This window comes from Nanorana parkeri, unplaced genomic scaffold, assembly GCF_000935625.1.
Source record: "Nanorana parkeri isolate BGI_ZX_2015 unplaced genomic scaffold, ASM93562v1 scaffold91, whole genome shotgun sequence".
Classification (NCBI taxonomy): domain Eukaryota; kingdom Metazoa; phylum Chordata; class Amphibia; order Anura; family Dicroglossidae; genus Nanorana; species Nanorana parkeri.
Genome location: NW_017306359.1, coordinates 1036659 through 1049868, shown reverse-complemented (window position 1 = coordinate 1049868; position 13210 = coordinate 1036659). Strand labels below are relative to the sequence as shown.

General features: G+C 38.4%; 1 protein-coding gene across 6 annotated transcripts in view; it reads right to left on the bottom strand.

Moving 5' to 3' along the window:
• The window catches only part of NRCAM (neuronal cell adhesion molecule), a 94271-nt gene extending 82797 nt beyond the window's left edge, over nucleotides 1-11474 (bottom strand). For 5 of the 6 annotated variants that reach the window (XM_018552541.1, XM_018552543.1, XM_018552544.1 and 2 more), the window contains exons 1-5: nucleotides 11296-11474; nucleotides 7405-7422; nucleotides 7014-7119; nucleotides 6340-6536; nucleotides 861-983 (exon numbers count right to left, since the gene is read on the bottom strand). In XM_018552541.1, coding sequence (XP_018408043.1) covers nucleotides 861-983; nucleotides 6340-6536; nucleotides 7014-7119; nucleotides 7405-7422; nucleotides 11296-11383 — 532 coding nt within the window. In that variant the 5' untranslated portion in view covers nucleotides 11384-11474. The remainder of the gene's footprint in view (nucleotides 1-860; nucleotides 984-6339; nucleotides 6537-7013; nucleotides 7120-7404; nucleotides 7423-11295) is intronic. The other variant, XM_018552545.1, reaches the window with a different exon arrangement.
• Between the last annotated feature and the right edge of the window lie 1736 nt (nucleotides 11475-13210).

The following is a 13210-nucleotide window of genomic DNA, read 5'->3' as shown; positions in this document are numbered from 1 at the left end:
CATTCATGTTAGCAGAGGATCATTGTAAATGTATTGTTGCAGGCACTCTATATGTACATGTACTATATACTACATATAGAGTGCACTGAACAATAGATTTACAATTATCCTCTGCTAATATGAATGGGTTAAATGATCCGTAGTACATGATATGTAGCCCTGTACCCCCTTTTCCACTTACAGAGCTAGGTTATTTTTCTTTTAAATAAATATTCATGTAATTTTATTGGTATCTATCTACCATTAGCTGCCTCATTTCCCACCCTCGGCTTATATTCGGGTCAATACTTTTTCCCAGTTTTTTTTGGTAAAATTAGGTACCTCGGCTTATATTCGGGACGGCTTATACTCGAGTATATACGGTACACTTTCTCTCTCTACTTCCTTTCCTGCCAATCTAATCCTCTTTCCCTAGGCTGCTGCTACAGTTGACATTGGACTGCCCGTCTATGGTTCCTCTATTTCACGGCTCCCTTCACATACCCAAATCTCTGCTCTGCTCTTCAGCCTTGTGGTTTTCATCAGACATGCTCCTCTCTCACATAACATAATTAGACATGTTTAATCTGCTCCTCTCACACATGCCCTGGTTAGGCACGTATGATCTGCTGCTCTCCCAGTTACCTGGATCTCACATTTGCACCATTCTGCAAAATCCCCACTTTCTGCATAATTCATCCTTTTACCTTCATATTTTTCATATCAATATAATAATATAATTTTATCCACCAAGTGAGCATTGTGTACCTTAGTCCTAAACACATAAAGGGCTTGTATTGATAGGCAAATACAGAACAGTTTAAGGTGCATTAAGCCTGTATTTGAGATCAATTTAAAATATTTTTGAACCAATGACTTACAGTTATCCATCCAGAATACGACAGGAGGTGGTAAACCTCTTGGAGGTTTGCATGGCAAAACAAGGGGCATACCCTGTTGTGTCACAATTGGCTCAATTTTCTCTTTTGTCCAGAGAGGAGATCCTGGGGAAAAATGAACACAAGTGAACAGCTGTTATATTTACAATATCAACTGTACAAATAGATGCAACATGAGAATTGGCATAAATATGTGTCCTTGGGACAGTTGGTTGTGTCGTAGCAATAACCTGAACAAAGTACCTTATGTCTGGAAATCCTTCTGAAAAATAACAGTGCACTTTATGGTAAGTGAGGGTATCTACTGATATCTGCAGTGTGAGATCAAAGGCACTGATGCCACAGACTATTAGTTTCAGGAAAAGTGGAGTAAGATTTGCTAATATCACTATTGTGCTGCTCTCTGTTCTCTTTTCTGGAGGTTCTGACAAGAGAAAGTGAAACCTTGAATCTACCAAGATGACCACCTCCAAATAGAGACATAGTGCAGAGCAAGGCATGGTAAAGCTGGCCATACACCTATAGATTATCTGCAGATTTTCAATGATCAGATGGAAAAAGTGCAACAGATTCCTCCATCTACACTAAACTGTGTGGATGGAGGAATCTCCCACTGGGCCAAACTTCATTATCTTGCTAGTCAGCACCACTGGCTGTCAAAATACCTGAACAATCTGACTGGATGCAGGCACTGTTCAGGTATTTTGAGAGCCAGTGGGGCCGACTAGCAAGATACTGAAGCTTGGCCCAGCGGGAGAAATAGAAGAGTCTCCATTTGTGCCATACACAACAAATGGACCAGACTATACATACTACCGTGGTTTCTTATCTAACTGTAAAACTTTACAGACCTATTGGTCTTTTGGTCTTATGGTCAGGTATTTGACCTTTTGGTCTTATGAATTCTCAAGTAACTTCAAGTAGCTACATAGGCCCAGGTCTACCTACTGCAATCTGAAAAGGTTGACATTCCTTTTTAAATTGGGTAATAACCACTACCGAATGTGAAACTGACAAACAATCAGAAAACGTGAAAACAAAAAGCAACATAATGGCTTTGGCTTTCAACACAATCATTAAGAGGAAAGATCATTAAATACATGAAAAAAGTCAGAAGAGTTACATTTCCGACTTTTAGAAATAGGCACTATAGTGTTTTTGGAATCTGCATCTTAATGGTGACTTGATGGACTAATGTCTTTATTCAACCTCAAATACTATGTAACTATGTAACTATGATCAGTCTCCCACACATTGGTGTAATAGGGTTGTGTGATCATGATTCATCCGAGGAGTAAATATACTACCCTTTCTTTTGTTAAGAAGCACGCACAGCATGTGCTAATACTCATCTGACATCACCCTAACATTGTGTCCTATGCCCATAGTCAAAGCTTGCTTTCAGTGAGTGCCAGGGGTCACACTGCTGGCAAAGGGATAAGCTGTTCTTTGCTTAGCTTTCTTTTTTTAGTGGCAATTTGTGCCCATTGCTTGGATATCAGCAAGATGTCTGTTTGTACCAACCTGGTTTAACACAGTGATTAAAGCCTTGCTGCAGCCAGATTGTTTTTATTTAGGTTTTTACAATTTGGATAGTTTGGGGAAAAGCAAGCATTCACATCAAGCTTGTATTTCTCTCCTTAACCCCATTGGAGAACTTTCACCTAATTTCCTGTCTCTATGACACCAGGACAAGAAATGTAATGGGGGTTTGGGGCATCACAGAGCAAACATTAGACAATGTAATCCTTCCACATTGAACTACAAATATGCTTTTGTTTGTGTCATCATTGGAGAGAGTTCCCATCACTTCCTGTCCAATGATGACACAGACAACAATAAAAAAAACTTGACAGAGGCCCAAATCCTTCCACACTCTATCCAAAAATGAAGTGTCTTCACTGAAGTTTCTCTATCTCAATTAGTACTTCAGCTAAAATGTGTTGCTTGAGACTTTACTGATGATACGATGTGCACAATACAAGTATCTATAGAAGAACAGACACACTAAACAAAATTATTTGATCTTATACAATTTATTGAGATGTGCTTATATCTTCTACACTCATATATATATGTGACATTTTGTCTCACCATGCTGCCATATTACAAAGCCACAATGCATCATCCCTGAGATTTAAATAAGTCAGTCTACTAGTAGCTATGAAGTATTGTATTACTGGGGCCTTTTGGTCACTACAATGGGAGCAATTCTGCCTAGCTGTTCTATTTAAATTGAAATCCACACAGCTACTACAAATATTTTACATGACAATTTTCACACCAATATGTTCAATTGACAAAAATAAATATTGCATGGGTGCGCAATCATTATTTTGCTGCATGAACACTTAACTTATAAAAGTCAGTATTTCACCTCACAATTCAATATTTTATCACCACCTCAAACTGCTCCCGGTTCTGTTGTTCTTACTGAAACTTGCTGAAAGAACTTGTTCACACTAATACATTCCCTCACAGTTTTCTGGGCTTGGCAGGAAACTCTGACTCCTTCCAAGTGCCCTGCATATGCCAGGTATCAAAGTATTTATGGAGCCAAATAAATCAATTTCTACTTCACAGCAGTGGCGGAACTACCAGGGTCGCAGAGGTCGCGGCCGCGACCGGGCCCTGGAGTTCGGCCACTTGGAGGGGGCCCAGGACAGGAGGTTGGGGGGGGGGGGCGGGCCCTTCATGGGATTCTTGCATGGAGCCCTGAGGTCACTAGTTACGCCACTGCTTCACAGCAAGGAGACAGGGTGTTGTATTGGGCTTTTGCAGCTGATCATGGCACCACAGTTGGTCCCCTGAGCACTGACCCTGATATCCTGTTTTATGGTGGCTCTTTTCCCTTGCAGGGTGCTATGGAGCCACCCTTGTGTGTGCTAGTAAGCTGTGTGTATCTCCACAAAGACACAGACACAGCAAAGCATCACTTCCCTACCCCCCCTCTCCTCTTTCCTCCCTAATCCAAGCTAGTAGACGGACGGCTGCTGGAGACTGTACTGTCCCTTGTCATCTTATACTGGACAGGGAATTCAGGGAAGCAGAACTGAGAGGGTTGAAGCCAGCTAACTGGAAACATGATAACTGTAAGTGTGTGGGGAAAAAAATGTAAAGAAATTCTATGAAGAGCAATGTATATTTGTTTTATCTGGATATATTATTGAAAAAAAAGTTAGAGACTTTAATACTACTTTAACACTTGTTAAGAAACTAACAACATTTTTAAGGGAGCAAACAATGAAATAATTATTGACTCTGGCATACAAAATACAGCAAAAATCAGACTTAGGCTTCTGTGAATTGAACCTAAAAAGTTTTAACATCTTAAATTTCTAGTTTAATTAATGCATATGTTAAAACTAATGGTAACCCCATCTAAGGTCACTCCGAGAAGCACATTTAACATTCTATACACTTTATCTGACTACTAAACCTCTTTAATTTGCACTTTAAGACTATTTTGTCAACTGTGTTCCCTGTTATGTGAGTAACAAGTGTATTTCTCAGTGTGACAAATGTACTCAAACTGAGATTTTCCATTTAAATGTTTCTATTACAGTGTGCTGGAAATACAATATACGAGTTTTGAACATTCTGAGAGTAACTACCATGCTGAGATCTCAATACGCGTCTCTCTCTCACTGCCTCCTGGTGATAGTACCACTTCTACTCAATGCTTTGCATAACAGCTCCAGTGCCACCAAAACCACTAAATCAGTTCAACAATAAATACATTACAGTATAAATGCTTAGTAACAATTATATTACTCTATTTTTGTATACCCATGTATTACAAATTAACTGTAGATCAAAAAGTACCCATACACATTAGGTGACTGCAGTGTCATATGATATTAGGAACTGAGACACATTAGTTTGATAACTGGGCAGTACATTGTGTAAGAATACAGTGGGACACAACAGCACACGAAAGAGAAAACAGATAAAAGTGTATGTTAAGCCTAAAACTTTTCTTTTTTAGTTTTGGATAGAGTGTGAAAGGATTAGAACCCCTGTCTTGATTTTACAGCTATATGGGACAACATTAGATTGATTTCCTTCACGTTGTGTCCAAAATAAAATGTTTTATCGAACAAGAAGTAAGAGAAAGGCGGCGACAGGGACACAGAAATAAATATCTGACAGGAGTTCTGACCTTCCCCTATTTCTCTCTGTGTCATTTTTATTTCTCTCTGTGTCTCTGTTAAAGAGTTCCACAGGAAAATTTGTCCCACCATGCCCTGGATAGCAGTACAAGTCCCAGCCACTCTATCCTATATTAAGGAGAAAAGTTTTGTCTTGACATACACTTTAATACCTAGAATATTTAATCTGATTGTTCCCCAAATGTGTCTGGTGCTGCACTTCATATTGTATGGACAATATGATAAGCATTTAAGTGTGTTTGGGTGTTGGATATACAAAGTACGTTTCAGCAGTGAGATAGTTAACTAATCAACATCATCATCTTATGCTATGGGTACTTTCAGCATTCATTGTACGGTACACATTATTAAGAATAAACACCTGAGTGGGACAGTGTGTGTGGCTAGAAGCAAAGGAAAATTAAGAGGAATTGTAGTAATAACATACAGGGTATCTGTGAAATAGACAAAGGGACATTAGGTGAATTAAGATAAACACTGGGTAATGTAAAATATGGTTCTATTATGCCTAGTAAGTGGGATTAATTTACATAATATCAATGTTAAATCAGCAATGTTACTATTTCATTAAATAGATGAAGGTTATTTATCACTCCTGGCAATTTACTGATCCTGTTGTGAATTTTGTTTTATATTTCATGACATGAGCTATCAGACATACTAGGCTGTGTGTGAGTGAACATCTGAAACTGTCACTACCAATTGAGATCACTACCCTTTCATTTAATTTCTGGTGTAATTACACGCAGTGCCCTTATTTTAACTTTGAGGACACATTACCCAGGTTTACTTCTGTACTCATCTGTCTCTACAATCTCTATAGAGAGATTGTATCATTATGGAGGAGAAGGATGTTCTGGAGGGGTCCCACAAGTAGGAAAGTTGAAGGAACAGTTTTCACTTCCATGCAGTTTTAACCAGAGTTTTAAGGGATTACCTTCTAACAAGATCGCTTTGAGGATTATAAAGATGTCTTTATTCAAAGAAAAAAAAAGTGAGAGAATTAAACAGAAAATCCAGCATTGAAAAGAAAAAAAGGAATAGAAAATGGATGCATCATTATTTATAATTAGTATTTTTTAATAAAAGGGAGCTTGCTTACCAAAACATGTCAAGTAAACTAATAAAAAATAAAAAGTAAAGTACAGGCAAATAAAAGTAAAAGAAGTAAAGAAAAAAAGAAAACGTACATTGTTAATGATGAATGCTTTGTAGTTTGAAGACTGCAGATGGATAACTTCCATAGTATATTTCATACAGATAAGTTAACTCATAAAAGAATAACTTACTGGACAGGCGAACAACAATATTATTTGATACAGCTGTTCCACGGTCATTTTTGGCAGTGCACTGGTAATCCCCTTCATAAGAGTCTGCTTTTCCACCATATAATATATTAATTTCAAGGGTTCCTGAGTTTGGTTTCATTGTTACTAGTGGATCTTTTTCTGTATCAAAAAGGGTGCCATTGCGAGTCCATGAAAAGCTGCAAAAAGACATGTGGGTAAAAGAGTAGTCTAAAGAAGGTTAAGCTCAGAAAACTGGAAAGTCCTTACTACACCATGGAACCTAAATATACCACCAGCAACACATTTTATGAATTGTGCAAGAACTATATTGCAACTATAATGCACGCATTTAATTTTAAATTCCTGGTAAATGTAAAAAATATATATTTTAGTCCTGTTTTATATTTCTTCCCCCCCCCACCACCACCACCACCACCACCAGCCATACCAGGAGCCAGGTTATTGGCAGGTGTTATGAATATATAATGAGTGCCCCCTTTTAACACTGATATGAAAAATACATAAAATGATACACCATATCTCTGACTGAACATTCAGCTCTAGTCAATATCTGGATGCCAAAGACAGAAAAGCACATCATCAGTTTCACTGGCTACTATAGTGACCCACTTAACCTCCAAGTGCATACAGCAGAGCACTGTGGGAAGACATACCTTGGTGGTGGCTTTCCTTTGGCTTCACACTGAATCAAAATATTCTCTCTTGGATCCACAATGTAGTTTTTTGGTGACTGATGAGTTATAGTTGGAGGCTGTGGTACTGCATATTAAGGACATAAAACCACAATAAGTGGCCAAATAAAATAACATTGGATATCATCACAAAGCCTCACAAATATTTTCAAAAAAATCAACATCACACAAGGGAAACGGCAAACTATAAAAACGAAAGCATTAAATTAACCAATACGTGTACACGTGATAGAAGAACTTGAAGGCAAGCAGGTGAACAGCCACAGCAAACACAAACCAGCTACTGTATTAAGCAGCACAATACACCACCTCTAACCAACATGCTGCACAAATTCACTTCACGGGAACTTACATTGTTCTAGAAGTTGTGCTTTATTCCCCACAAGAGAATCAGCAGTTGTAAAGATAAACAAAGATTTAAAAACTGACTGTTAGTAGGAAACAATATTTTTTTTATTAATTTTCAGATTACAGTTATTGGAATATTAAGTCACAGAAACATAAAAAAAATTGTGAAGTGGAATTGCAGCCAAAATGTATTTCTTTTGTTTTTGGACTAAAGGAGAAGTCTTGCAACCTTTGTCAGATTTTTAGTTCTGTCTTTGTCTTCATTCCAGATGATTTCCCTTACTTCCTGTCCCTGGATTGTGGAACCTGAGATAATGATTTATTAAAGGGGTTAAGAATCCTGACATGATAAATTGTGTATATATACACATCTATTATCCAATCATGTACAAAAATAGAAAAAAGGGGTTTTTTTTAAGGCACCAAATCACACATTTAAATCATTGTGTTCCAAAGTTAAAAAACATTCAAAGATTTTATATTATTTAAAATGTTTTTTTTTATTTTGGAATGAAATAATTTAAACCTATCAAATGTGTGATTTGGTTAAAATGGTTAAAACCCGTTTTTTCTATTTTTGTACATACTTACGACTTTGGGGTGTGGCACCATTGGACAGGGATATCACCAATGCATTGTAATATTATCCAATCATGTGTTTACTTATTTTATCTTCACATGATGGGATGATTGAATGAAACATTAACACATTTTTTCTGTGAGGTTTCTTAACTCCTTTAGTAAATTGATCAAAATCACTTAAATTGTGGCACAGGGAGCAGAAAGGAAACCTAAATCTGTGTCAGGATTTACTGATGTCTACATTGCCACTGGATAGAGTTCCTTGCTGTTCTATTGCCCCTGGGACAGGAAATGAGGAATCATCTCCCCAGTAGGGCATAGAGAGTCATAGACATCCAACCCGACAGGGGTTCTAACCCTCCCCTGATATACACAAAATTAAATAAAAGTTTTGGCTGCAGCCAAAATTTGACAAATTATAAACTTGAGCATGAACATTAAAAAAACACCAAAAGTAACAACTGTAAGGGAAATCTATGGGGATCTACATAGTATACTTTTACAGAAGAAGATCATTTGAGTGATTTGTTGATGGTTTCTCCTTTAAAGGAGATCTATGAGGTGAGTGATTTCCACTCATCCTCATAGTTAGAGCCGACCTGTGACAAAGAAGCTGTCACAGGTTGGCTCTATTGATCGGAAAGTGAGCAGAAAGATACACCGGTCCGCTCACTTCCCGTTCGTCTCACCGCAGGGATTTCCCCCTCTCCTCTCCGATCCTCCAGCACCGACTGGAGGAATGAACGGGGGAGGGGGCGGGCACAGCTGGCTCTGCCTCTAGATAGGCTATCATTCACGCAGCTGTGTGGATCTCAACAGTATTGTCGGGATCCGTCCTGGCTGCAGCACTCTCAATATATCGCAGGCAATAGCCCACGATATACTGAGGTTTGGGTCACAGGAGGAGATTAAAATAAGTCCTCCCTTTACCTGTTAAAAAAAAAAATATGTCCTCCCGTGACCCTTAAAGAGAACTACAGGGGAAAACCCTTAGCCCATAGTTCCATAGTGAAAAGTGTGAAAAAAAGGTTTTTATTCCTGTCTGTGTCTCTGCTGGGGAGATTTACACTCTCTGTGATTCATGGTGACCAGTGTCACTGGAATAAAAAGTGATGTGAAAACAAAAATTTTACAGTTGTCACCAGAACAAGAATAAAGGAGGAATCTTCCAATGGAGACAAAATGATTATGATAACATCCAAGAGGGAATTTTCCCTTACTTCAGAGAGTTTTATTCTCTTTACTCTACTTTAGAGATTTCCTGTTGTATGTCAAAGAGTAGAGAACAATGGTAATCTCACCAACAAGAAAAAGGGGAAATCTCCCAATGGAGACAACTATTATGATAACATCTAAGGGGTTTTTCCTTACTTCAGAAAATTTTACTATTTCCTGTTGTGTGTTAAAGAACAGGAGACAAGGGAAATCTCCCCAACAAGAAAAAGGGGGAAATCTTCCAATGGAGACAACTATTATGATACAACAACAAAGAGGGGATTTTCCCTCACTTTAGAGACGTTTACTCTCTTTCCTGTTGTACCTTTGAGACAGGAAGACATGGAAAATCTCCACACCATAATGCAGACAGGAAAAAATAGGGATTATAACTATTAGCAAAAACCATAAAGGAAGATTTAGTGCTAGATATATTTTAAATGGGCCTTTTCTTTTTTTTTATTAAATAAAAAAACAAATGTATACAGGTCACAATGTACATACACAAAATAAAGTATGCATGGTTAACTAATGAGCCAATAACATGTATTAAGAGGAGACTTCAAAGTAGCAAAACTGAATGTCTTGCATATGTACATAAAACAGTTTTTATCACAGGAAAGGCTTAGGTATTTTGACAAGCAAGTCTACAATGATCTTGAAGGAGACTAATATAAATATTTTCATTAAAAGGAGCTAGAGAGGAACAGATAGTCATAATGTCAGGCATTGAGATCATCCTTGAGAATTTTGTTGGATAAACGGCCCCCGCCGGAGCCGGTGCAGAGGCAATCACTTCTTGTATCTCTCCACTTTCGGCCACTGCAGCAGAACGGCCGTGAGGGGAGAGAAAAAGAAAGAGTGATTAGTGCTGCGGCGGCGCCAGCGGGGGCCGTTTCTAAAGGCATCAGAGAGGCCCGGGGGGCAATTGCCACCCTGCCCCCCGGCCCAGTCCGCCCCTGGATTGCTGGGATCTGCTGGGATTCTAGTCTGAAAAATGGACAGTATTTTGCTCCATCACTTTTCTACATTGAAGAGTAAAGGATCTTTTTCATCATGTTGTAAAAGTTGTGAAAATAAGTGCCTCCAACGGGTGGTGGTACTTGGTGACACCTTTGTGATGTAAAAAACAGTCCAATTACGGCAAGTGATGCTTGAAATCAGCACCACTGCTGGCTAGTATTAGACCATTTATGGCCAACTTAGTCATCATTAGACAGGGAGAAGGATCTTCCGCCTATTAAATGTTTTAGTCGATCAATGTCTAAACATGTTGGAGGCCTTGATTTAAGCCTAAATCAATCCCATTTGTTGTTTTTTTTAGTTTTGGATAGAGAGTAGAAGAGTTAAAATTCATGTCACATTTTTATTTCTATTTGTGACCTAATGCATTAACTCAAGTCAATTGGTCAAAAATGACCTTTCATGCAGAATTGTCTGAACTGAGGAAAGGTACACTCTAACTGGTTGCTACAGCTTACTGTATATTAGTGCTCTTTGTTCTTCTTTTCCTTATTAAATTATAGTTTATGTTTTAATGGCACAAAACAAAATATCTAAAATTAAAAATACATATGTTTTTAAATGCTTTACAGATACTATAAACTACTGGGTTTTGGTGAATTGTTTTGAAATTATCATTATCTTTCCCCAATTCGTGTTCTCAAAAAAATCTTCTCTAGCATGGCTCCAGTCTCTGGAGTCAATATGGAGGAGATTTTCGAGGTTCTAACTTTTGCTGATGAGAAAATCATGTGGAAGAATCCTATTATGTTGGTATTAAGTATACGCATACAGGTTATGGTGAGAATGGACTAAATCATTCTAAAAGCCCTCAACCCTAATCAGGGCATGGTAAAGCCTTCTTAAAATGAAGGTATGCACATGTCTCAGACTGTCACATATCCCCAAAATAAGAAAGCTAGCATTCACAGAAGGAGGCCAGCATTGACAACCCATCGTTCTCTTATGACACATGTATTTTAAACAGAGCCATCAATCTACAAATGGCTTTAAAATACCCCGGTAATATAGATTCCGGCAGTGCTGAAAGTCACAGGTGGATAACAATACAAAATATCAGTGTACTGATACTTACGATCAAGTGGCACTTCTAGTGCTGTAAGTACTTGGCACAAAATAAGGACCAAAGGAGCTCTGATGGGTAATAATCTTCTCTTCTGCATTATTTTAAGCTGTCTTAGCCTACTCCTGCTGAGAGACAGAAGCTTTTCTTCTTATCACAGATTCCTTTACAATACAGAGCCCGGGATCATGAAGATATCAACTAGAAAAAAAAATCATATCAAAACTTTATCATTGTGGTGACATTAACATTATTTAAATTTTTTTTTTGTAAAGAAAAAAAACATGTTAATAAAAATACAAAAAAAAAACAACTCATTAATTAGCTCTCCAAAACCCACATATAAATACATGCAAGAACAAACAGAAAAGCAGGCGATGTCTATGTAATCAGATTCAGAGAGGCTGGTTTACTAAAAGAGTTGAGAATCTTCACTCAATAAAGTGTGTGCAGATTCACTTTGATTATCCAGTCATGTGAAAAACAAATTCCTGTATATTAATTTCATCTGCACATGATTGGTTTTCAAAGGGAACACAGCTACACTTGATTGCGTGTATATTTGCAACTCAACCCCACAGTTTACATTTTGTAAGGAAATATTAGAGATTAGTTTACATGGATTATTGTCCTTTTCTCCAGAGTTTGAAAATCAACATTACATTGTTCAAAAAAACAAGAAAATAAAATTGGTCATAAATTCAAGGATTCTGTCCATTTTACCTTTTATGTATCTAAAGAGGCCTCGTTCACACCATTTAGGCCAGTTTAGGCCTCGTTCACACAAGGAACAGTGCGTTCTGGCCGTATTCTGTCCAGAACGCACTGCATTGCACTTCGGCCGGCTCAGTATGTTGTGGAGCAGGAGGGGGAGAGGCGGTCCATTAAAGTGAATGGCACTGTAGCCACGCCCTCTGGCCGCAATGCAATCCTCTGAATGGGAACGCAAGGAACATGAATGCCTGTGGTCCGGTCTGAACAAAATAGTGCTTGCAGCATTTTGTTCGGACCGGACTGTAGGCATTAATGTGCCTTGCCGTGCGGTCGATCGCATTGCGGCCGGAGGGCGTGGCTACGGTGTCATTCACTTCAATGGACTGCCACGCCCCCTCCTACCCATAACATAGTGAGCCGGCCGCAAGGCAATGCAGTGCGTTCTGGCCAAAATAGGGTTGGAACGCACCGTGTCTGGTGTGATTGAGGCCTTAACCTAGGGATGTTTATATTTGGTTACTGTTCATTACTTCTGTACATAAGTCATCTGTGGTAGCTGTATAAAAGGGGCAAATTACCAATGAACACAGATTTCACATGAATGGATATCTGAAGAGAGCATAGGCTAAGAAGGAAAGACTCTTTTAGTAAAGTAGTCTATAAGGGTCTGTAAATAGGGGAGAATTGATCAAAACTGGAGAAGACAGAATCTGGAGCAACTGCCCATAGTAACCACCCAGCTTTTCTCTACAGTTTGTTCAGTTAAGCTTTGAAAATGAAAGATAGAAGCTGATTGGTTACTTTGGGCAACAGCTCCAGATTGTGTCTCCTCCAGTTTTGATAAATTCCCCTTGTGGTACTTTCTGACTTGTGTAGATTGTTTTCTGTTTAACATTCAGATTGTAATCCAAACAAAAAAAATGCATTCTGATTTATGTTCAGACTTTAATCCAAAAAGAAACAGTCCACCTTAGTATAAATATAAATAAATGCACACACATCCAGAAAAAATGGGCATTTATTAACTTTTTGCAATGGATCCTGCAAAGCATTGCAACCAAGATCAGTGGATCACTGGTGCAATGCTCAGGCTCTTACAGTGTGCTCGTTCAGCCCCAGCTCCACACCTCAGTACAGACCCTGTACAGATCCTGTGAATAAATCTGTAAATGAATGGCGCGGCTGTGCGGGTGGGGCCACTCACAGCCATACC